Source organism: Physeter macrocephalus, chromosome 6 (assembly GCF_002837175.3).
Source record: "Physeter macrocephalus isolate SW-GA chromosome 6, ASM283717v5, whole genome shotgun sequence".
NCBI classification, from domain to species: Eukaryota; Metazoa; Chordata; class Mammalia; order Artiodactyla; family Physeteridae; genus Physeter; species Physeter macrocephalus.
In genome coordinates this window covers 90,576,303-90,602,353 of record NC_041219.1, presented here as the reverse complement: position 1 = coordinate 90,602,353, position 26,051 = coordinate 90,576,303, and the positions used below count along the sequence as shown (strand labels likewise).

General features: G+C 44.2%; 1 protein-coding gene across 5 annotated transcripts in view; it reads right to left on the bottom strand.

Moving 5' to 3' along the window:
• Positions 1 to 6,070: 6,070 nt before the first annotated feature.
• SENP1 (SUMO specific peptidase 1) overlaps positions 6,071 to 26,051 on the bottom strand; it is a 60,070-nt gene continuing 40,089 nt past the window's right edge. For 3 of the 5 annotated variants that reach the window (XM_024123013.3, XM_007104364.4, XM_007104366.4), the window contains 5 exons: positions 15,250 to 15,453; positions 14,308 to 14,387; positions 13,305 to 13,389; positions 12,684 to 12,779; positions 6,071 to 11,728 (listed from right to left, as the gene is read on the bottom strand). In XM_024123013.3, the coding sequence (XP_023978781.1) occupies positions 11,666 to 11,728; positions 12,684 to 12,779; positions 13,305 to 13,389; positions 14,308 to 14,387; positions 15,250 to 15,453 (528 nt within the window). In that variant the 3' untranslated portion in view covers positions 6,071 to 11,665. Of the gene's footprint in view, positions 11,729 to 12,683; positions 12,780 to 13,304; positions 13,390 to 14,307; positions 14,388 to 15,249; positions 15,454 to 26,051 lie in introns of those variants that run through there. The other 2 variants (XR_003680365.2, XR_008617707.1) reach the window with 2 other exon arrangements.

Here is a 26,051-nt window from a genome sequence, read left to right as displayed (position 1 = left end):
CATCCCCTTGATGTCCTTCTCTTTTAAGAGTAAAGACTTTGGAGTCAGACAGTCCTGATTTCAGTGTTAGTTTCTGCCACTTATTGGGCAAGTGAGCCTGAGCAATACACAGCATTGTATTGTATCCCTGAGCCTCAGTTTCCTCACCTGTAAAATGAGAATAATGATATTATTCACTTCATTGTTTGGTTTCACAATGCCTGGCACATAGAAAGCACTCAGTAGACATTAGTATCATGGTTATTATTCCGAATATCCACCCCATCCTCCATTCTCTCTTGCTCCATGACCACTACGAGGCTTGACCCTCCAACCTGACGACCCCAGCCCAGCAAATGGGTCCGTCAGATAAGAGCACCTCAGTCTGAGCTTGAGCTAGACTCTCCACGGAGGTGATGGGTATGGGGGTATGGGAATGGGGGTCGTGTGGGAGAACTTCAGACAGTAGTTGTCGGGTGAGGCTGACACTGACCTTAGATGATTGAGTGGACTTACAATGGCCATTTTGCGTCGCTTGCAAAGCACATGACTCATACAAGTAGAGCCCTGAATGGTCAAAAAATTCACTGATTCTTTGGTTTTGAGGGAGTTCAACAGACCTATGAGAAGCTGGCTAAACTCATGAAACCTCTTTCCAGCAAAATATAGACTTCTACAGGTTTTGCGTATGATTTTAGTAGGTTTCGCTATGGACCTCAGGGTGGCCTCTATTCATCTCACAGTCAGAGACTGGAGCCCAGAGGGGCTGACTGACTTGCCTGAGGACCGCAGCTTGCAGGCGGCATAGCTGTGACCTGAACCCAGACGTTCAGAGTCCTCTCTCTTCCTTCATGGGGAGGAATGCCTTCGTCCAGTTCTTTGGCTGAGAGTGTGTTCACTTCCCCTCCCGGGGGTACTCGGGGGATTTGCAGGCCCGCGGTGGGCTCCCTGGGGATCCTGAGGAGGTTGTTCAAGGGTTAACTCAGGTGTGGTCAGGCTTGGGTAAAAGGGATTGAGAGAGGCAAGGCCAGAGCCCAGGCTGGGAGCTAAGAGCCCCCCGCATGTGGTGGTGAAGGGTTAACAGAGCCCAGGTGTGGCTCTGTGTGTGTGCTCGAGGGCAATGTGGCGTGTGCAAAGGCGCACGTCTCTCACTCGCGCATGTGGGAGCTACGGACCGCAGGCCAGCCTGGGAGAGAGGTGCCGCAGTGTCCTGGGATGAATGGGTCTCTGTCTTCAAGGCTGTGTGAGTCTCTGTGTGTGCAGTCCCATTAACTCGCCCTCGGCCACATGTGGAAAGGGGAGGAGAGGCCTGGAGAAGCCCAAACCACTCAGAGTCCTTCTGATTTTAGAATGAAGTAGAAGGCACAGAAGAAAGAAAATTATACTGACCCAAACTCATATATTAATAGAGCGTGCACGCGTGTGCGCGCGCACACACACACGCATGCACGCACACACGTGCACACACACACGCTCTGGTGCCCCGTCATAACCTCCTCTTCTCAACCCTACTGTCAACCTCCTGTTACACATCTGGGTACTTTGGGGGAAGGATCTTTAGCTAATACCCTAAAACAGATTCTAGAGACCTGACCCTATTTGCTTTTGGGGTGGTTTCAGTTTCACACTGGGTGTGTGTGTCTTCTTGTCTGTGAGTCTAGGTGTGGCTTCTCTTTCCCCTGCCTCACCTGCAGCTCCCGCGATGTGCGCTCAGAACTCCAACTCAGCCAGCAGGCCTCACTTGCACCGTTGTGCCTGTGATGGATGGGCTTGGCCCAAGTCCTGTCCGAGCCCCATGTCCCTGCTCTCCCTTTCGAGTCCTCTCTGGGCCCCTGTTGCCCTTGGCTGTGGTTTGTTTAATGGAGTGACTCCTGTCGGGAGCAACCCAGAGCTCAGGACACAGGGAGACACTTGTCCAAACTTGCTATTTTTTTCACCAAAAAGAGCCAAGCCACAGTGATGGGCTCAGTGGCCTGGCTGGGAGCCTTCCTCATCCTTCCCACCACTAGCCTGGCCTCCATTCTCCTCACTGGCCCTTGTTACCAGTGGCTTCTGGTTCAGGACTTCTAGTTATCCATTGGGAGTCCTCCTCAGTAGGAGTCTGGCTTCTTATGTGAGGAGAGAAGGGAGATCTGGGTTCTGTGGAAGTAGCTGAGGCTGAGAGAGATGCCCTGGGGACCAAAGAATAGGCCCCCAGAGACCAATGACCATACCATATTCATCCGTCTCTCCCCAGTGCCTGGCACAGAGTAGGTCCTAAAAGAGTGAAGAGTGAATGTTGGATGGATGGATGGATAAGCAGATGTGTAGATGGGTGAATGGGTAGAAAGATAGGTAAATAAATGAAGACTCTTAGATCCAAGTAGACATTCTGATAAACCTAATCTGATTTCTTGGTCCAAACATGGGACACAAGGAAGGAGAAACCTAGGTCTAGAAGGTGCAGCCAACTTATTCCTGAATCTAAAGGAAATCTCTTTTCCCAGACTCTTTACAGCATGTCCTTGAGACTCCCCTGGAGGTCTGGGGTTGGGTGAAACTGGCCTTTTCTCCATCCTCATGTTTTGCTTCAGGCCCCTTCTTGCAGAGGCTTCTCTGCCCACTAGAAAAGGTGCTCTGCAGCTGGGCAAAGCAGCTGCAGAGTTAGGGAGGAGATAGACGGGAAGAGATGAGGCTCAGGCTGATGGGGGTGCCATGGAACAGGACCCTGGGCACAAAATGTTTTAGGCTGGGGCTAGAGCAGACTGTTATGTGCTTGGACCAGGAGGTGGAGAACATTTCCAGCACCTAACACAGGGGCCGGACATAGTAAGCACTTGTATTTTTTTGAATGAATGAATGAATAAAACATTCCTATGTCCTCTTCTCTCTAGATAACACCCCCAAATCCTTTTCCAAAAGGTATAGAGAATTCTCAAGAGGGCTAGACCGCTAAGGACCTTCCTTTGAGGGTAGAACGAAGCAGGGTCAGCAGCCCTGCTGAGGGAAAAAGGGACCGTGGCATCTCTGCCCCCATCCAAACTCTTCTCACCCCCACCCCTGCTACCCATGGTCCCCACTCCTTCGTCCTCCTCCTCCAGCCCCATCACTAGCTATCACGGTGCTGATCCAGAAGCTGGAGGTGCCAGGAGGGGGCAACACAAAGCTGCCGTGTGTACATGAGTGCACGTGTGCATGCATGAGCGGCCGTGATGAGGGGCCTTGACTGAGGAGACGGGCGGCTCCATACCACCAAGGCCGGTGCCGTGGGGCTTGGAGACCCCATTCAGGGGTCCTGTCCCCAGGCCAGATCCAGTAGATCTTCTCTGGTGCTGAGATCTTCATGGAAGGAAGTTCTCAGAGCTCCTCAGGGGCTCTTGTTGCTGGGATGTGCTCCTGAAGTTTAATCACTCTTCCCTGCTGCAATTTGTTTTGGGAGAGTCCAAGTAGAGCCTTCCCTTAAAGTAGATGCATGGTCAAAGCTGCCCTCTGAATCAGACCTAGAAAGCCTGGGTTTTAAGGTCGGAGGGGGCTTGCCTCTGGTCTGTGCTGAGCCCATTTTCTGAGCAGACACAAAACTGTTGGCTCAGGGCAGGCAAGAAAAGGCCTCGTGCGCCAGGGGAAAACAATTAGGAGTAATTACCATCAAGAGAGGCCCCCAGTGAGGGGTGAGGGTGGGAAAGGCCGTCTGTTTAAGAGGAAGCTGAAAGTGGCAGACTGATTTTGGGGAAAAAAATCAGAGACAGAGGGTGGGAGGAAGGGTTGAGTGTGTGCTGTCTTTCTTTTCCAGGAAGACAGCAGGACTCCTCCCCCTCGGCCTCTACAGGGGCTCTCTGTCCGGAGGTGGGAGGGGAAAGCAGGAGGGCACTGGGCTCTGCATTCCTGAGATTCTCAAACCAGTCGGAACGGAATGGCAGAGGAAACTTCATACTGAGGGGACAGAGCCCTAGACACAGACAAAAGTGAAAAGATAAAATGGAGCACTGTGGAGCACCCAAAATGTCTCCAAGTGTCCCCCCACGCAACGCCCTTGATCCCTGAGAATCGGCGGGGATGCGCTGGATCTGCTTGGTCTCTCCCTACTCACCACCCTCCAGTCCTCAGCCCTGCCCCTTTCGGGATTAGAACCAGAGGCCTCAAAGGACAAGTGTTGCTAGTATGGGCAAGCTGGAGTTGGGGACAAGAGTGGGGGGGGCAAAAAGAAGGGCAGTTGCAGAAAGAGCTATCGAAGGAGGGATGAGGGAATTCCTTGGTACCCCTTGCTGGAGAAGTCAAGAGGAAATGAACCCCAAAGGAGAGGTGCCCTGACATTCCCCTTGACCTTCCAAACTAAGCTGAAGAGACAAGTAAGGGCCTCAATCCTGCTCATGAGGGAAAAGAGGGAGGCTTGGCCTTTGCGGACCTCATCAAACACTCTCACTGGCTTCATGCTGGTGGAGCCCCGTGACCCCTGCTGAGTGAGATGGAGCAGGGCTGGCTGTGTGAAGTGGCAGGCCACAGGCTTCGGGGACACGGGCTCTTGGCTTGGAGTCTCTGTTTCTATCCCTGACAATCTGTGAGAATTTGGGCAACTTATGCAACCTCTATGCTCCTCGTTTTCTCATCTGAGAAATGGGGATAAAGCGCCTACCTCATACACTTGTAAGGATTAAATAAAGATTTAGCACATAAAGCTGGGGCCAGGGCCTCAATAAATGCTTAGTCTTATTATTATTATTGGAAGAAGACAGCTCTAAGTGCTAAATGGATGATGAATGTGAAGCCAGAGGCCCTGGGGGAGGCTGCCCTGTCAACCATATACGAGGAAGTGAGTGAGGACTTGATAGGATGGAGGCTCTCAATACGGAAGGTAGGCACTGCTCAGACATGCTGAATAACTGTAATTCGTTCACTCCTTCAACAATTCTCTCCTTCCGTTGTTCTAGCCACCTGGGATGCAGCATAAACAGAACACACATTTTAGCAAGACACCAACAAAGCAAATGAGTAAATAATAGTCAGATATGAAATGCTACAGAGAAAACATGAAGGGAGCTAGGGAGTGTGAGAACTGGGGTGTGGGAATGACAGAGGTGAGGGAGTGAGTCGGCGGGAGAGTGTCTGGGGGAAAGCCCTCCAGCCACAGGAAGCTGCAAGTAGAATGACCATGAGGCGGAAGAAAGGTGGGCTTGTTAGACGAACACCAAGCAGGCCTGTGCGGCCGAGACCAAGGAGCCGGGGCAGAGTGATGGGGAAAGCTGTTGGAAAGGTGGTGAGCCACCGTGCAGGGCCTCGCGGGCCCGTGCAGGCATAGGTAATTGGCCGGTGGTAGGCTGACGGGAAACGGAGCTCAGGTGTACAAGGAAGCAAACTTTCTTTCCTGGGTTTCAGAAGAGCATCTTGTACAAACACTATATATAAAATAGATAAACAACAAGGTCCCACTATCTAGCACAGGGAACTATATATCCAATATCTTGTAATAAACTATAATGGAAAAGAATCTGAAAAAGAATAAAAAGCGCATCTGGAACACGAATCCCTTAAGGAACGTGAATCCCACCCCCCCTTCCCTTTGTAAATTTCTGCGGGGCCCAAGACCAACCCAGCCAGCTGGGGGTAGAGGCTGACTCTGACTCACGATTGGGTCCAGGGCCCCACTGTGATGGAGTCTTCTCCCCATCTGTAGACCCAGGCAATCGTCAGCTATCTTTAACCACACCGGGGAATCAGAAAACAAGAGTGGCTTGAAGGTTTCCCTCCTCACTCCAACCATTTTCAAACGGCTGAAAAATCTTAACTGTGTCAGAAAAATGTTAGAACTCAAGAAATGTCCTGGAGGGACTTCCCTGGTGGCGCAGTGGTTAAGAATCCGCCTGCCAATGCAGGGGACACGGGTTCGAGCCCTGGTCCGGGAAGATCCCACATGCCGCGGAGCAACTAAGCCCGTGCGCCACAACTGAGCCTGCGCTCTAGAGCCCGCGTGCCACAAGTACTGAAGCCCACGCGCCTAGAGCCCATGCTCCGCAACAGAAGCCACCGCAATGAGAAGCCCGCGCACCGCAACGAAGAGTAGCAGCCAAAAATAAATAAATAAATAAATTTATTTTTTAAAAAAGAATGTCCTGGAGATGACAAGCAACTCTTCTAACTCAACACAGATAAAACTGTTTCACCAGAATAGTGGAAGATTTTTCAGAAGTTGGTGCTTTCTTGTTTTACTCTTCGGAGTGCGAGTTTTACAGGTAGACCAGCGGAAGCACTTCCTGGAGGTTAGATGGTGAGGAGAAAGGGGTGTGGGAGAGGGCAAGGAGACAAGGGATGCTGTTAGGTATCCAGGGTGGGTTGGAAGTCCCGACTGGTGTGTTTGGCTCAGGAGGGCTCTCTGGCTGGCTCCACAGACAGGTCTGGTTTTAAAAAGTGCCAAGGAGCCACAGATTTGCATGTTATTTGTGTTTCAAACTTCAATTCCAGGTATGTGGAATGAAATGAATAAATGAACAGTATTCAGACTCCTGGTTAAGGCGTGGACTCCGGAATCCAGACCACACTGAGGATCCAATCACTGGTCCAGCTTGGATCAGGAGACACAGACACAGACAGAGACAGAACAAACAGTCAAAGAGACAGAGAGACAGTCAGAGAGACAAACACCATCGAGTCCTTTTTTACCAGGGAGTTTCCAAGTCAAAGCAAGAAAGCAAAATCCACAGAATTTATTTTAAAATAAATCAACTTTTAAAAACTAGGGAGAGTCACACATAGTCAGATAAAGGCAACATCATCCTCGACTTATCTCCACCTCTGCCTCTCCATCATCTATACCCAGCTTCAAACTGGACCATATGCCTATGAGTCTGCCTTCTTGATAAGGTCCATTGCTTGGTATCTGCCTGGCCTCCTACATGAGTTAGACTCTAAGGTCTTTGAGGATGGGTGGCTTTTATTTCCACCAAATGGTCAAACCATTTCCACCACATGGTCAAACCATCTCTTCACTCCACCCTCCAGGACCCCCAAGCCCAGTGCTTAAACACAGGCTTATTAAACACCTAGCATAAGGGGCTCCCCAGAAGTATTAGATGAGGAAAATGCCCTCCAGGAGCTTAGCTCTGGCTAATAGACAAGACACAGGCAGCATGTAAAACAGTCCATTTAAAGGACAAGGCAGACAGAAGGGGACCCACAATCCATAATGGATGTACAAAATCACTGGAAAAAAAAAACATAAAGAAAACTGTATATAATAGAAAGGTGTGTGGTTAGGGAAAAAATACTTTGATTAGGCCCCTTGCATAGAGACTGAAACCTCTGAAGGACATGCCAAACTGCTGAGGAAGGAGCTTTTGTTAAGGGCAGAGTGAGGAATTAGGTTTAGGGCCACAAAGGAGGTGCAGCTTCACTGCAAGCTGATGTGAGTGGACCTTCTACCCGGGACTCCTGCAATGTTGGTTAAGTAAATGTTTAGTCAGTTACCCCTACTCCTCCCTAGCAGGCCAGAGAGAAGCAGCTTGCACTCATGGCCTGGAAAAAAAGCACCAAATCATTCACCTGCCTTCACTGGCAACACAGGTTTCAGTCCATTCTTGATGTAAAGGACAGATTACAATACATATGCCATGTGGAATTGTATTATTTTCTAAACGCTGCAGATGTCCAGATGAGAGATTTTAATGTAATCAGGGAAGGCTTCAAGGAGGTGAGATCTGGGTGTGTGCGCGCTGTGTATTCGTGAAAGCAGTAAGAGTAAATTGGATGAGGGGTGCCCAGCAGGTTGAAGACTCTGGGCTCCTTGTGTGCCTCTCCCCGACAACTTTCCTTTCCCAGCACTAAAGTTCTGTGAAGGATGGAAGGACAATCTCCAGAAGTCAAGCAGTTGATGATGGTTACTCCTCAGTTTAGAATGGAGAAAAGTCAGCAGCTATGATCTGTTCCATTAGGAAAGACTGACCTGGGCCTTAACTCTAAGATCAAGCCAGTGTTAACACTGGCCTTAAACTTGACTTTGAATCTCTACCTTGACCAGTTTCTATTCCAAGCAGCATCATGGCCCTCAATAACATTTCAGAATCTTAGACTTTGACCAGACCCTGGACATCTGGTTCAACCACTCCCAACTGGAACTCTCCCCACCCTCTCCCTGACAGGCCAGAGAGGCAGCCTGCACTACCGTTTCCTCGAGGTTTATCTTGTAGCTAAAAGTCTCCTAGTTTTCCATTTCTCTCGCACAGGGGATGCATGTCTACGTACTCTTCTCTTAGTGGTGACGAGCATAACCCCATTTACCCTTACGTTACGTCACTCCCCACCTCCAAAGCTGGGAATAGGAATTATGGGCTCTTAAAAGACACATATTAGGATTCAGCACAGGTGAAATAAGGCCTGGGCTATTAGGAAAGCTGCTGGGTTGAGTCTTACTTGTCCCTTCCCAAATTTTAGGATGAATTTGAAGCTGTGGACAGATTGCTCCTGGGTAGGGAAATATGGCCACTTTGCCAGGAGCTCAGCATGTAGTCTGAGTCAACAACAGGGCCTGATAGCGTTACACGTCCTTTTCTGACTCTCTTGGGTATGTGAGCTCCCAGGATGAAAGCATCATATTCCACCCTACCCCAACCCCCCTGGCCCATCCAGGTGGAGCAAGGGAGAAGACAAAGGCTGAGTGTCAGTTGTCTCTCTTACTCTCGGTTAAGACATATTTGAGAGCTGGAGGGATGGCACAGGAGAAGGACCAGAAGCTGAAACGTTAAAAACATTGGGGCTCTGAAGTGAACCCTCCCTCTCTACCCACTAGAGCCTTTTATGGGCCACGTAGAACCAGGTGGCGATGGACAGACTATGGAATATGGCTGCTGGCAGTGCTTTTCCAGGCAACCTGTTTCTATCCCAGAATACTAAAACTTTGGGGCTAATCTTGCTAGGGGCAGTGGGTAGACGCTAGCACAATTACAAGGGCAAAATGAGAGAGAAGTTGATACCACAGAGAAATATGTAGCACCTCGTATACAGACGAGTCAGTTTACACAGTCTCCAGGCCAGATGAGGGAAAAGCGCTTACATTCAACCCTAAACAGGGCTCCCAGGAGCAACGGTGGGTCCCAGGTGACAAATGGGATGGAACTAGCCTCTGTGCCTCGCACCATGTATCCTCAAATGGGCAGGAATGGTCTGATTTTCTCTGTACAGGGTCCAGGAGTGAGTGTTGAGACTGGTTTCTGCTGAAGGCTTCGTATCTGGCATCTAGAGCTTATCATCCATCAAGTGTTCCCTTTTTTAGGGGAGGCAGGTAATTGTGAGCACTGGACACAGAGGAGAGGGGAAGATCAGAGAAAAGGAAAGCAATAGGCTTTAGTTTAAAGCAGGTTAAACAAGACATTGGTAACATGCCCTTGGCCATGGAATACAGGAACGTCGTATTTTTTCCCCCCGTCATCAAGGTCCGCCCTTAAATGAAGAAGAAAGTTTCCAGATGCTAGTCCTGCTCTTCTTGGGCAGCTCTCTGGAAAGAATGGCCCCCACTATGTTAAGTCTACTTGGTTCCCACCCTGGACCACAACCTGTGTCTCAGCCTGGCCCACTCATGCAGGGCATCTCAGGATCACTAACTTCACCTTGTACAAAACTGCACTGGTCAGAAAGTGGGGCCAAATTCAGACAGGCTTAACAATTCCTTGTATATTTTTCAAAGTGCTTTTGTTGCATGTTTCATTTTCTGCTGTACATGGCAATAAATATTTGTTGCTTTGGTCTGTACAAAAAGTCTGTGAGGAAGGTAAGACAGATGTTATCTAAATGGACAAACAATAAATACAGAGAATTATCTTGTTTTGAGTCCCCCAGACAATAGCAAGAGTGCCTGAAAAACTCAGGTCTTTTTGATTCATGGTCCAAAATCTATACCATATTGTCACCTTTCAAGTTGTCACTTAAATACATTAAGTACCAAGAATCAATGTTCAGGAGTCCCACAATGAGCCTGCATGCCATAGCTCTCTAAACGAGAATGTGAAAGTCCCAGGAACTCATATATAGAAAGCTATTTATTTCCTATAGAAAACACCAAAAAAACCCAAAACAAAACAAAACAAAAAACAAACCAAAACAAAACAAAACAGGCAAGAAAGAAAGAAGGAAAAAAAAGAAAACAAACAAACAAAAGGTGGTCTTCCCCCTAAAGGCAGGCAGTATGAAAAAGGTAGGACATCTAGTTGCTGGAGTGGAAAACAGTAACATTCAGTTAACAATGGAATATTTAAAAAAAATAGTTTTCTCTTCAAATTGTAACCTGTGGTAACACATAGAAAAATGTACTAAACAAGCTTGATATAAAACAGAGTAAAATTTTCAAATAAGCCCAGGGAGAAAGCACAATGTTGGAAAGGATGAGGTACATGGGAAGAGAAGAAAAGATTTCATACAAAACTACCTATTACAATACAGAAAAAAGTATAAAATGTTCCTATTTTGGAACTTAAGTACAAAATGACACTGGCATTGGATCATTTCACTATCTAGCCTGAGGAGCGCTCAGAGGGTGGGGAGATGCCACAAAGAACAAAAGGAATAGCAGTTTTTCAATCTCAAGTTGATCAGTCCAAATTCCACCCGTTTTCCAGTTGAAAATCTCGCCTCCCTCTGTAACCTCTACCCCTAAGCCAAAATTCATCCAGGAATCAAAATATTCTGTTAGGAAGTCCACAAACACCCTACACGTAGGGGCTGGGATCTGTGCGTGCTGGAGCTAAATTTGGAAAATGGTAATAAACCTACAGGCTAAAATGGTGAACACATTCAGCCTTCAAAAAAAAAAATATCCCTGTGAAATATATATATATATTAAATTCTCTGTGGTTAGAAACATATTTAAACTAGCTAGCCACAGACCAAACTAGACCTGCATTCATCCAATGCTGGAATTTTATGCTAAAGACTGAGGTCCTTCTTCTTGGTCAGAAGTAGGTAGCAGTAAAAGTGGTGCCTTGTCGCTCCACTAAACCGCTCCCTGGGTGGGTCTTCCCCATATCATGTGTTGTGAGCACATGCAAGCCTCTGCTTTTAAGGAAAGGACTGCTTGGGACTTTGGGGTCCATCCAGGGCTCACGTGTTGTGCCTCAGGAGAGGAAGAAGCTACAGATGATAATACAGCCTTGTATAGAAGCAGACGGATTTCACAAAGGGGCATATAAATAGGAAAAGTCCTGGAGGAGGGAATTACACAGGTGCCCCAAAGTCCAGTTTACAGTCACTTTCCTAGTGACATATCTTGAAAATCCTGTGTGTATGTATGTGTGCGTGTATATGCTGGTGGTTTTCATCCCTACCTTTTTGCCCACATCCTTTCCTACCTCTTAGTAAGGCCTAACAACAAGAGTTTACATGAAATCAAGAGTCTTTCCAAGCTTCTCTCAGGCCTCTAATTAGAGACTGAGTGAGGCTGGAGCCCTTTGAAAATAAGATGGCAGAACTGAAGAAGTGAAAAGCAGTCTCTCTCTTCACCTTAGGGATGTCCCTCACCCCTTTCACAGCACCAAAGTTTCTTTGCAAAAATAGTATCTGAGATACAAAAGGAAAGGCAGATGTGCTTGTGAGTGCATCTCTCCAGGGCCTGGTCCAGGATCAAGGACTTTACAAGAACAGAGGGTTGGGAGCAGCTGTTTCCAAGGTCTCTGGCCGTAGACAACAAAGAGCTGGTCTCCCACAAGTCCACGTCTGCTAATTGAGACAGTCTTCACAAGAGCTTTCGGTGGAGGATTTCCCAGACCATCCGCTTCCGGAAGTACGGCATGTGTTGCTGCAGGGACACAGAGACACCCTTATTTTCATTTCTTGTATGTAGACCTAACACTCCCTTCTGTCTTGAGGTTTTCAACTAAAATAATCTCAGCTGAATTTCTGATCTTTCAAATGGCTCATTCTTCATCACATGTGATTTTTTTTCTTTCTACTGCTTTTTTCTATTACTATCTCTATTGCTATTTTCCATTGTTATAACCTTAGAAGTTTTGTTGGGCATTGCCAGGAGTCCCCAGGGTACACCCAAATGTCTCCAAGAATTTTGAGAACGGTGTCTATCAAGTCCTCTATGTTAAACTTTTAAGAGGATATGAGATCCGACGCTTGAAAATCAAAAACTCACTTTTTATGGGAGAAGTTATAGGAACTGCAAGAGTGAGCTCCACCCAAGGGCTATGGTGGAAAAATCTGGTAAAGCCATTGATTTAAACAGAAGTAAAGAGTTAAGTGGAGGACACAGAATAACCCCTAATCTCTAGTCTCAATCCACTTTGGTCTCCGAAGGACCACGTGGACAGGAATAAACAATCACAAACCATAAGAAGACTAACCAGCTGCATCAAGCGAGGGGCAGGGGAAGCGGGAAGCATAACAAATTACACTAGATCAAGGTGTGGCCTGTTCCAAAACTTAACTGCTATCCAAATAAAGGGAAACTATAGGAAACTTGCTCTGGTCCCAGTTCTCTGCTTCTTACAGGATTTGAGGTAGGTGGGAGAGATGGGCGGAGAAGAAGGCTCTGCCCATACATCACAATATGTGATATATGGTAACCCAGGACGTGGCCTATCACTACCCTTTTTCTTGTGACACGGTACAGGCAGTAACCACCCGTGTTATGAGCCACAAGCTGAAGCAGAGCCCCCTAAGTGGAGCAAGTGGAGGGAAAAACATCTATCTGGCAGCCTGCAGACAGGGTGGTCATAGAGCTCCCTCCTGAAGGCTTGGCTCACCTGTGTGAAGTTGATTGGTCTGTCTTTGGTAATGCAGTCAGCATATTTGCAGGCAAACATGCCACAGTCGCTTCCATTCATCTGCTGTGGAATTTCCTGAAAGGCCAAAAACAATTAAAAAGTGACATCTTTCCAAGCTTCCTTCTTTCTTATTTGATTATAAATAAGAGCCAAAGGATATAAATTTTACAGGTTTCCCTGAATTTTGAAGAGATGACCCTGGTCCCCCACTCAGAACAACAGAGGCTCAGAGAAAAAAATTCAGCATCTCAGTCCAGCCTGTGTATTTCATATTAATCACACAGGAGACTATCTTAGATTTCCATGACACCCAAAGGTGTAAAAGCTGGCCCCTCCCACAAGGGCCAAACAATCTGCAAACATTTCCCACAGATGAAAGTTTAGCAAAATAGCTGGGCATGTATAAAACCTAGTTCTTCATAAGAAACACATTACTAGTTTCCCACAGATAGCTTACTCTATCTTCCCCAAGGAACCAAACGACCAAGCTGAGGTGAGGCTAGACACTAACACAGAAGGTCTCTGGGGACCAAGCAGTAAAATCCTTTTCTTTCCAATACCCTAGTCTCAGGATTTCCATCTCATCAAGAAGAAATGTACCTGGCTTTTCTTGCTGAAGAGTTGCCAGCCATTGGTGTCAAACTCTTTCCTTTTCTTGTCAATGCTTTCTTGCTTCAGGTATTGCCTAAAGGTATTGGGAGAGAATGAGATGAGCTTGGGGAGCCGTGATGACAGCTGCCACTGCAAGAATGGGGCGGACAATCCTTAGGAAGAGTTTTCTTCTGCGCGTCTAAGGAAAACAGTATATTCTACTGGGCAGGGAATCTTTGGACTGCTAAGTTTCCTTTGGAGGTCCCAGAATTCAGGCCTGCCCTGTCAACCCAAGAGAAGCATGACATCTGCCTTTGATACCCAGGCTCCTTCTACCTACTGTCCGTCCTGAGGAACAAGTTTTGATTCTTTTCCTTGGTTTATATGGGCCTACAGAACTCAATCTAATTGAAGAAAAATGTTTCTCCAGCAATACTGAGGTATGTATAGTCTTGATTCTCCTGTGTGCAAATTCAATCCAAATCAACAATTTGTTGAGTGCATACCTCATATATAGCACTCTTCTTAAGTGCGAACTGCTCACCATTCTGGAACCCAGCCCCCTCCTGGCTGCCAAAATGGTAGAGTGAGGAATAGACATTTTGGAAAGAGAAACAGATGGGATATAAAGAGATTTGCATTCTGGTTCCCAGTTGACCCACTAACTAGTAGGACCTGAGCAAATCTAAGTCACCTCTGTGGGTCTTAGTTTCTTCATCTGAAAAATTAGGAGGTTGGAGTAGATGATTTCTAAGTAGTTTCTATATCTATATGTATATATCCACTCTATATTTAGAGCACTGAGACAGTAATTATCCCCATTAGGGAGTATTTTTGGAATTATATTATTATTAAACTTTACTTACTTAGATGGAAAATATCCATTCTTACTCAAGATAAAGATTTCCTTTATTAATCACTACATTGAAGGGATCAGAGAACTAAGTTCAATAACTGGAAAAACATAACATATGCCCAACATCAAACTCTTTGTCCTCAACTCCCTACTTACAAGAGGATCCTGCAGGCTTCATTGTTTATCCCACCCATGGAGTCGTAATAGGTAATATTCTTCTTTCTAAAGTCTACAACCTGGGAATTAAAAAAAAAAAAAATCTGTGTTTACGAAGTGAAGAAAACTGGTTTCTCAGCTTCCCTGGAATTTGGAAACTTCTGCCAGATTTCCTATGATATCATGACAAGTTTGATGGATGCTTAGCATTATACCATGCTTAATCTGCAGATGAGAGAAGAAGAGGGGGATTATTTACTCAGAACTACGATGGGGGCTGATTGACTGGTGGCTCTAGTAATTGCCCTGAAACCTTTTTCTAGTATTCAGGTTCTCCATCTGCACTGTGGGTAACAGTGAAGACACAACATGCTCTTCAGAGAACGTAAGTTGAGTGAGATAATTTCCATACATTTTCTGAAAGATGGTAAAAGAGTCTAGGTTTTGTTTCTTTACTTGGAGAATCTTCTTTTGGCTTATGCTTTTCAAATGTAATTCAAAACAGACTGTGAAATACTTTTTATACTTTTATTAATATATTAAGCTCATGTATCCATGTTCTCAGAGTCATAAAAAATATTAAATTACCAAGTATGCAACAAGACAAGTCATGATTAGGCAGAAAATTACAGTCATAGAATCTGAGTTGGCAGCATCATTAAGAAGTCACTTTTACTCCCCATGCCTTGCCTTTAGCCTGCTTTGACTTATAACTCCCTTTTTAAATATTTCCAGAAAAGGAAAACTCCACAGCTTTCTTCAAAGTCTAAGTATCTCCCACTCTTGACAGGGAGTTCACTGATCTATCCAATTTTTAGACAACTAAATGCTACTTTTTCTCTCAGTCATCTAGTGAAAATGTAGAATATTCACTACTCTCTGTGTATTCTATAATTACATAGATTTCTTTTAAATTTTATCAGTAATAAAAGAGGCACTCACAGCAAGACACCAGTGCACCCCCAGGTGAATGGGCACCAAAAGAATGTCAACAGAAAAGACATCCACTTTCTTTGTCCAACGTTTCACTGCTTGATAACCAGCCGTTTTTAACTTAGTGAAAAAAAAGGTATTAAATGCATGCACACTTGGCAATCCCTTCTCTTTACTTCGCTCCATCAGCATATTCATGTAGAAATTGATGATCTGTGGGAAGAAAGTATATGTATTAAAATAGATACTCCAGCCTTTCAAAATCGTTGTGTTGTAAGAAGGAAACACAGTTGCTATATTGCACAGCATAGGTTAGTTTCCTAATCAATTCAATTATGACTTCAACACCCAACAGCCTCATGTTCTTATATCAAATTCTGACTAGAAGGGAGGAAGGTGTTGAGGTGGTTATAAACAGTAAAAACAGACAAAGCTGGTGTGTGTGTGTGTGTGTGTGTGTGTGTGTGTGTGTGTACACACACACACACACACACACACGTGTATATATATGGTTCCGGATACATATGGGAAGATGTTGGCCAGACTTACAGAAGACTGAAGATCAGGTTAAAAAAACTGGAAAATGAGGAGGAAGGGGTGGTACAAGGTGAGACTCAGAGAAAAGGAAAGGAAGGAGTACAAGCAGTTTAATGAAGTACACACTAGCAGTTCCTTTAATCTATCGGGACTGTGCGAGTAATTTAAATAAATCCTGAGCTCAGAGTCTAGTGTTTTTTTGTTTTTTGTTTTGTTTTTTGCGGTACGCGGGCCTCTCACTGTTGCGGCCTCTCCCGTTGCGGAGCACAGGCTCTGGACGCGCAGGCTCAGCGGCCATGGCTCACGGGCCCAGCCGCTCGGTGGCATGTGGGATCTTCCCGGACGGGGGCACGAACCCGTGTCCCCTGCATCGGCAGGCGGACTCTCAACCACTGCGCCACCCAGGGAAGCCCCAGAGTCTAGTGTTAATAAAGCTAAGATCAGTAGTTCAATCCTTCTGTGTAGGTCTCCTGATTCTGCACAAAGATAGAAAATTCTGCTCCATGACTAAGGATTGCATTTTCAGCCTAACAAGCCACCTAGCAGAAGCAAACTGTTTTGGCCTCAAGTAGAGCTGAGTGACAGAATAAACCATCAACTATATTGGAAAAACATCTCTAAACTGGTAGTAGCTCAGCAATGTCACCTTTATAGAGGCAGACATGGATATAGTATAACCTACATTACATGAGACCTGAAAGTAAAATTACAAACATGAAGAGTAAAGTTCTCCCCCAGAATCTATATGGTTAGCTGCCTCATTTTTGTTGATTCCATTTATGCCTTCAATATCAAGTACAAGTGAAAGAAATTAAAATGCTTGATACAGGAGATATGTTAATGAAACCATGTGTTCTCTAACAATGACTGTATGTCATCCATGGTTCCTTTAAGTCCAGGACTCCTTGGTACCAAAGCTTGAAAGTTACTGTGCCGGAAGTTACTGCATACTTACTTTATGTGGCCAGCTGAGGTCAGGCCAGTGTCTGTCAACTGCAAGGAATGAATGGGCTAACTGATCCAAAGCTTGGAAATATGACTAAGAAAACAGGCACATTTTTCAGAATGCTTTTTGGGGAATGGGAAAACACCCCCGTCCTTTGACAAATATTTACACACTAGAATGCCAGAGCAGTGAGCTACTGCCCAATAGTAGGCAACTACATACTGAGGAGGCAGCAGGGAACACTGCCAGGAACACACCGGAGCATGGTCTAGACCAGAGAAAGGGCCTATAGATGAGGATGCCTAAGCAGTTGCAGCGAAACCACATTCACCATGAAGCAGAGCTCTGAGGGTGGTGGGAGGGAGAGCCAGGACTGAAGAAAGACACTGTTCTTCCTGCATTTCTGAAGACGGAACAACAGGCCCAGAGGACGCAGGTTGTGGTTAATTCTCTGCTGAGTGATGCCCAATAGGTAACTGGAGCTCAGTTATTTAAAATAATGATAATGAATTAAGACACAATTAGGATCACAGATTTCTCCAGTCCAGGTTTTTAATCTAACCCTGCCCCGGAAGATAATGGTGCTAAAGGATGCTTCTCGGCTTGTGAAGGCAGCCAGGAATGCAGGAGGATCTGCTCAGCAAGCACAGATTTCACAGCTATAATCTACATCCTCTAGTGAGAGAAAATCAGCAGGAAGGGACTGATCCCTCCAGCATTCTATCCCACAATATTAGCCATACTATGAGGCTAAATAAACCCTTCAATCCAGGGGATGAAGTGAACAGGCAGACAACCTGTCAGTCACTGTAAGCCAAACCCTCCATGGGGGGAGACGAGTTATATATTACAACAGGCAACAAGGACTTAGGACGGAAGTGGAAGAAATCAGAGAGAGATAAGGCTAGCCAAGCACATGAAAGCCACGGAGATATATCTCCTCCAGGTGCCCATGAGACGGGTATACCACCTTCGGGATAGTTACCCTGAAGTGAAAAGGATGACATAAATGAGTGTCATGCTACACATGACTATCCTATTTTTCAGGAGGAAAGAGTGCCAGAAACCAATTAAGTTTAGCTGGACCTACACAGACTGAGTTGTTTGGCTTCTTATTTCATTTTGTTATTTTGAGAGAGTGGACCTATAAAGCTAAAGACCAAGCCAGCTGAATAGGAACAGAGACCTAGTGATCAGGACACCACACTAAGAATCCCTCTTCCACTGCTTCAGTTCTGCCTCCAACCAAGGTTTCTCCACTGAGAGGGAAATGGCTTCCTTCAAAGTCAGCTCATTAATTAGCTCTACGGAGTGGTCTGGGTTCTTTTTCATTTCTACTGTATCTCAGTAGGAGGGAGTTTAGTGGCTTCAATGTTCCCTCCCATTAACTGAGGACATGTAATCTGACATCTGAGGCAGAATTTAGATCCGAGTTTCTCTCCTCAGTTTTTCAGCTCTTACTCTATCCAAATGAGGAAAATTGCCGTAGTTCAGCCAAGACACAATCATACCAAAAAAACAAGCTAGGAGTTAGGAGAACAAAAAGAATCCTACACGTCATCTCACAGAGGGCTGAAGATAAAGGAAAAAGAAATGAGAGAAGGGATCACAGTGCTTAAGATGAAAGAGGAGCAATGATGGTCAGAGCATTTGCTTGTATTTTGTGAAGACAAGGGTCCCTCCCCTTCCACGGTGAGAGCCTTTCTGCACACAGGACTCTCTTAGCTTCAGAAGATCTTCAATTCCCTTTGGAATAGGGGGCTAAGAGTAATAAGTCAGCCCTGTGCCTACTGTTTGTCTTGCACTTGTCACTCTTTTGGGGGCCCACACTTGCCTCTGCTTGCTGCAGCTCCTGGTGCCTAAAGAGCTGCCCTTCCTGCTGCCTTTGCAGCTTTGGCCATGAGTGCCTACTTGTCTATGCAGTCCTGTCTGGGGGTGGAATGGTTGTTTATAGTCTTATTCCTTTGTGATTTTATTTGAAGAGCTGCCAGGTTGAAGCTGAAAAAAGCTTCTCTTTAAAAGAAAAGCCTACCATGTTTTCAAACTAAGGACTCAATCCTTTTCCTGTATGTTACCACAATGACATAAATGACTGCTGTTTGTATCCTCCTTCTCACGCAGTAAACCAGCCAAACTATTGTTTTCTCATGCATTTAGAAGTAAAACATTTCACAATACAATCTGACTTTAACCCTTTCCAATTTCACACTCTGAACCCTTATAACTGACTTAGGAAATAAATGTTCTAAAAGTCCTGAGCATGACAGTGTTCCTGAGCAGAGACCAAGATAACTTTCAGGGGGAAAAAAAGCTGTTTTCCTATTTTACCCCTCCAGATTTTCCCCTCTACATACTCATTCTGAATTTTTATTTTTTTAAAGATTTAACTGTATTTATTTTTGTCTGTGTTGGGTTTTTGTTGCTGTGCACAGGCTTTCTCTAGTTGTGGTGAGTGGGGGCTACTCTTCCTTGTGGTGCGTGGGCTACTTGCAGTGGCTTCCCTTGTTGTGGAGCACAGGCTCTAGGCGCGTGGGCTTCAGTAGTTGCGGCACACGGGCTCAGTAGTTGTGGCACGCAGGCTTAGTTGCTCCGTGGCATGTGGGATCTTCCTGGACCAGGGCTCGAACCCGTGTCCCCTGCATTGGCAGGCAGATTCTTAGCCACTGCGCCACTGGGGAAGTCTCCCTCATTCTGATTTTTAAATTAGACTTATCCTTGTCAACCACAAAACCCAAAAGACTAACCAAGCAACAACCCCTGAATATTATGAGTCAGAAGGTCACTCACTCCTAAAAGATCTAATCTAATAATATTATAGAAACCAAGAAGGCAGACTTCAGGTAAGGTCTATGTTACTGCATCCCTCACTGCGTCCAGGATTTTTCTCACGTGCGAATTCAAGTAATAAATTATTAGAATTACTGCCAAGGTTTTAGAGAAAGAGAGGCAGGCAACATCTATTTTCATGGAGTCATGACAACTGTAATTATTCTCCCTGTGACCTCACATAAATCCCTGGTTTATCAATAGGACTAGTTCTATTAAGAAACACTTTAAAGAGGTAAACTATAATGACGTGGAATCTTCCCATGAGTCATGTTAGAAACACTATAACTTCCACTGTGGTCATTTTATTCCACATGTTAGAGTGCATAGCATATCGCAGACCCCATCATATTCACTTAACTAATTTATCTCATTTTGTCTGATTTTTTTCCCTTCTTACGCAGTTTTTATTTCCTAAGGAAAACCTACTCCCTGTGCCAGGTTTGTCTAGTTGGGCTTAATGTTTGGCAAGATGTTTCCTCTCTTACCAAGCATCACTTAGATTTAACTTCTCCTTGGAAACAGTTAATTATTGAGAGAGAGGTGTTGAAATCTTCAACAGTAATTATAAATTTGTCGATTTCCCCTTCCAATTTTCTCAGTTTTTACTTCATCTATTTTGAAGTTCTGTTAGGTGTGTACATATCTAGGTTGTTAATCCTCTTGATGAACTTACCCCTTTACCATTATGAAAAGTCTATCACTGGTAATATGACTTGCTCTGAAATCTACTTGGTGTGATATTAATATAGTTACTTCATCTTTCCTTTGTTTAGTGTTGGCACAGTATATTTTTTCCATCCTTTTACTTTTAACCTATATGTGTCTTCATATTTAAAATAGGTTTCCTGTAGACATATTTTTTAACCTAACCTGACAATCTCTGCCTTTTAACAGGATGTTTATACTGTCCAATATGATATCTACTAGCCAAATGTGACTCTTGAGCACTTGAAATATGACTAATGCAAATTGTGTTGTAAGTGTAAAATACATACATTTTAAAGAGAAGGTAAAATATCTCATTAACAATATTTTCAGATTTATTACATGCCAAAATAACATATTTTGGATATATTGGGTTAAATAAAATATATTATAAAATTAGTTTTACCTGTTTCTTTTCACTTTTTTTAAATGTGACTACTAGAAAACTTAAAATTACATACATGGTTCACATTATATTTCTATTGGGTGTGCTGGGTTAGGTCATTTACATTTAATGTGATTACTGAGATGGTTGGTTTTAAATCTACCATCATGTTCTTTTTTTTACTATTTGCCCCATCTGTTCTTTGTATCCTTCCTCTTTCCCTGCCTTCCTGTGGATTGGGTATCTTTTAATTCCATTTTATCTCCATTACTGGCTTATAATGATACTTCTTTGTTTTTTGTTTTTGTTTTTAACTGGTTGCTCTAGGATTTATGTCTTTAACTTATTGTAGTCTACCTTCATATAACATTATACCACTTCATGTATTGTATAGGAACCTTAGACAAGTATGTACTTCCATTTTCCCCCTCCTTTGTGTTATGATTGTCATATACTTTACTTCAACATGTTATAAACCCCACAGTATGTTGTTTTATTTTTGACTTGACTAGTCAATTGTCTTTCAGAGATATTAAAAACTGAGAGCATTTCCACTGCTCTTCCTTCACTCCTTGTGTAGATTGAAACTTTTACCTCATATTTTTCTTCTGCCTGACAAATATCTTTTAATATTTCTTACGGTAGAAGTCTGCTGGTGATGAATTCTTTCAGCACTTGTTTGCCTAAAAAGTATAGCCTTATTTTTTGAAAGATATATTTGCTGGTATAGAATTTAGGTTGCCAAGTTTTTTTTTCCCTCCTTCAGTACTTTAAAGATGTAGCTATATTGTCCTCTGGCCTACATGGTTTCTGACAGATCTCTGTTCCTCTGTACATAATATGTCTCTTTTTCTCTGGTTGCTTTCATTAGTTTTCTCTTTATCAGTGGTCTTTAGCAATTTGATTATTAGACATTTCACTATGGCGCTTCTTCTACACTTGAGGTATGCTGAACTTCTTGGATCTGTCAGTATATCCCCAAATTTGGAAAATCTTCCACCGTTATTTCTTTAAACATTTTTTCTGATACCACTTACACCCCACCTTCCCTTCTGGGACTTCAATTACATGCTTAGGCTTGACACTGCCCCAGAGCCCGCAAAGCTCTAGTCATCTTTTTTCAGCCTTTTTTCTATTTCATTTGAATGGTTCCTATTGCTCTATTTTCAAGTTCACTAACTGTTCCTTCCACAGTGCCTAATATGTTAAACTCATCTCAGGTATTTTTCATTTCAGATACTGCATTTTTCATCTCTAGAAGTTCAATTTGGGTCTTTCATATTTTCCATTTTTCTCCTCATAATGTCCACTTTCCTCTACTTTCCTGAACATGTGAATATGTTTATGATATCTGTTTTAATATCTTTGTTGGTTAATCCTATCATTTTTGTCTTTTCTGGGTATTTCTATAGTGACTGTTTTTTCCCTTTGTTATATTTTTCTTCTATTTGCATGCCTGGGAATTTTTAATTGGATGCTAGACATTGTGAATTTCATGTTGTTAGGTTTTATTGTTACCAGAATTTGCTGCGTTCCTTTAAATATTGTTGGGCTTTGTTCTGTGATATAGTTAAGTTAGTTGGATCAGTTTCAAGCTTTCCAGACTTGTATTTAAGCTTGTTACCATGGGTTCAGGGCAGCCTTTATTCTAGGGTCACTTTGGCCCCACTCTTGAAGCAATGCCCTTTTGAGGACTCTATTCAATGCCCCACAACTTTTCTACTCTAGATGGTTGGGATATGAACTATTCTTGGCACTGTGTTAGCTCTCAGGCTTGTTCTGATTCCTTCTTTCTGGTGGTTCTTTCCCCAGGCTCTGGTAGTTTCTTCCCATATATGTACAGATCAGTACTCAGCCAAAGATTTGAGGGGGGTCCACTGCACATCTCTGGAGCTCTTTGCTCAGCAACTTCCCCTCCAGTATTTATCTCACAAACTAGCCACTTTGGCCTCCCTGAACTCTGTCTCCTCCACTCACAAGACTGCCAGGCACTGCCAGGTTTTACCAGCTCTCTCCCCTCAACACACCACCCCAGTAAGCTGTGGAAATCATAGGCTCATCCTTTTCATTTCCCTTCTCTCAGGAATCACTGTTATCCAATGCCTGAAAATTCTTGCTTGATATTTTATCTAGTTTTCTAGTTAAGTTGAAAGAGTAAATCTGATCCATTTTATTCTATCAAGACCAGAAGAAGTCAGAATCATTTACTTGTATGCCTAAATAATTTCCATATATTTCTAAATTTATCTGATGCTTTATAAAACAACTTTTAGGCCCTCTAAGAAGCAGAATTAGCAGGCCATAAAGAGAAACACAAAGCCTAAAGTAGTCCTCTCCTCAGGATCATTAACCTAAAATCTTAGACTTGGATTCCAGAAGTTATTCAACTCAATCTCCAGGAAATAATAAATAAATTCTAGTACTGACATACACTTAAAAATATTTCCTTTTGTTTAACTGTGACTTTCAATCTACTTTTGCAACTAATTCCTCCTCTCTTTAACCCTGTCTTCCTTCCCTTAATTAGAAATTTCTTTTAATAACTAATCACCAGACCTGGTATAGAAATCCCCATCTATATGTTATTAGCTTTCCAGCCTCATTTTCTATTCTTTACAAGGCAGCCACTTCCCACATTCCAATTTTGAGAAGTTTCATTTTCTTATAGTAAGGTAAAATGTTAATCCTGTCAATCATTAGTCCTTTGAAGCTGTATAGAATTTAACTATTCACCTATATAAATATCCATTCTTAAAAACATGTTAGGGGGACCGAGTCGAGATGGCATACTAGGAGGACGCAGAATTCGTGTCTCCTCACAACTAGGGCACCTACCAGGCACCAGTGGGGGCCCAATGACACCTAAGGGGGCGGGAGGAACCCCCAGCAACTGGGTAGGACGTGGGTCGTTGGGGGAAGGAAGGGGGAGGAGAAGTGGAGGCGGGATGGGACTGGTGCCCTGAGGGGTGGCTGAGGGAGGGAAAGGGGTAAATTGGGGAACCACTGGGAGGGTAGAGGATCAAAAGGGGGTGTGGCCAGGTTTCCCCTGCCCACTTGAACCCCCAGGAACCTGCTGAGATCCCGGGCCTGATCCTCTGCCCACTGAGGCCCCCTCCAGCCACGCGGGTCCTGAGGGAGTGGGAGGGAGGGAAGGGGGAGCAAAAGTTAAGGCCGGACCTCCAGGACTGGCACCCCTGAGGCGTGACTGGGGGAGGGGAAGAGTTCCTACAACCAGCGGGACCCACCCACGGTTAGGGGTCCAGCAGCAACAGGACACCCTGAGGGAGATAGTGGGGGAGGGGCACGAAGGAACGGAAGGGAACGGGGCCAGTACTTTCCCTGTCCACTTAGGCACCGGGAAGCCTATTGAGCTCCCGGGCCTAATCCTCTGCCCTTGGAGCCTCCCTCCTGCCGTGCAGAGCCCAAGCCCCGCCCCTACACCCCCACCCAGGGCCCCCAACTCTACACTCAGAGACCCCCTCCAACGAGCTGGGCCTAAACCCCACCCACACACCCTCACTCAGCGCCCTACCTCCAAACTCCGGAACTTCACACTCCTGAGGCCCTCCTTCCGACATGCTGCCTCTCCTCTTCCCCCCAGGTCCTAAGCAGAGGCCATGCCCCATGCTTAAACATCACCCACCTAGGCCCCACCCCATCCTCAAACGTCACCCCCCACCCGCCTAGGCCCCACCCCACCCTAAACACTGCCCCTGCCTAAGTGCCACCTAAGCCTAAACTCCGCCCCCATGGTCAAGGCTTTTTTTTTTTTTTTCTTTTCTTTTTTCCTCTTTTAGATTGGGGTTCTGTTTTACCTTGTTGATTCATTGTTGTTGATTCTTTTATATTTTTATTTTTACTAATAAATCTTTTATTTTTCTAATTTTATTTTATTCTTTATACTTTGTTAGTGATCTCTCCTTTTGGCTTGTGCTCCACCCCCATCTTTTCTTCCTTTTTTCTGTTGTGGTTTTATTTTGCCTTGTTGCAGTTGTTTCAATTATGCTTTTACTTTTCCTAATATATTTTTTGTCTTTCTACTTTTATTTTTTCTTTTATTCTTTGATATTGTACTGCTCCTTTTTTTCTTTCTTCCTTTCTTCTTTTTTTTTTACTGTGCCACAAACCTTGCGGAATCTTGGTTCCCAGGGTGGAGGTTGGGCCCGAGCTCCCATAGTGGGAGCTCTGAGTCCGAACCACTGGACTAAGAGGAACCTCAGACTCCAGGGAATATTAATCAGAGTGAGACCTCCTGGAGGTCCTCATCTCAGCACAAAGACCCAGCTCTATCCAACTGCCTGCAAACGCCAGTGCTGGACGTCTCAGGCCAAACAACCAGCAAGACAGGAACACAGCACCAACCATCAAAAAAAAACAAAAAATGAAATGACAAAACAATATGTTATAGACGAAGGAGCAAGGTAAAACCTACAAGACCAAATAATGAAGACAAAATAGGCAAACTACCTGAAAAAGAATTCAGAGTAATGATAGTAAAGATAATCCAAAACCTCAGAAACAGAATGGAGAAAATGCAAGAAACATTTAACAAGGATCTAGAAGAACTAAAGAGCAAACAAACAGTGATGAACAACACAATTACTGAAATTAAAAATACTCTAGAAGGAGTCAATAACAGAATAACTGAGACAGAAGAACTTATGGATAAGTGAGCTGGAAGTCAAAATGGTGGAAATAACTGCCAGGGAGCAGAATAAAGAATAAAGAATGAAAAGAATTGAAGACAGTCTCAGAGACTTCTGGGACAACATTAAACGCACCAACATTCGAATTATATGGGTCCCAGAAGAAGAAGAGAAAAAGAAAGGGTCTGAGAAAATATTTGAAGAGAGTACAGTCAAAAACTTCCCTAACATGGGAAAGGAAATAGTGAATCAAGTCCAGGAAGCACAGAGAGAATCATATAGGATAAACCCAAAGAGAAACACTCTGAGACACATAGTAATCAAACTATCAAAAATTAAATACAAAGAAAAAGTATTAAAAGCAGTAAGGAAAAAGCAACAAATAACATACAAGGGAATCCCCATAAGGTTAACAGCTGATTTTTCAGCAGAAACTCTGCAAGCCAGAAGGGAGTGGCAGGACATATTTAAAGTGATGAAAGGGAAAAACCTACAATCAAGATTACACTACCCAGCAAGGATCTCATTCAGATTTGAGGGAGAAATTAAAACATTTGCAGATAAGCAAAAGTTACGAGAATTCAGCACCACCACACCAGCTTTACAACAAATGTGAAAGGAACTTCTCGAGGCAGGAAACACAAGAGAAGGAAAAGACTTATAAAAACAAACCCAAAACAATTAAGAAAATGGTAATAGGAACATACATATCCATAATTACCTTAAATGTAAATGGATTAAATGCTCCAACCAAAAGACATAG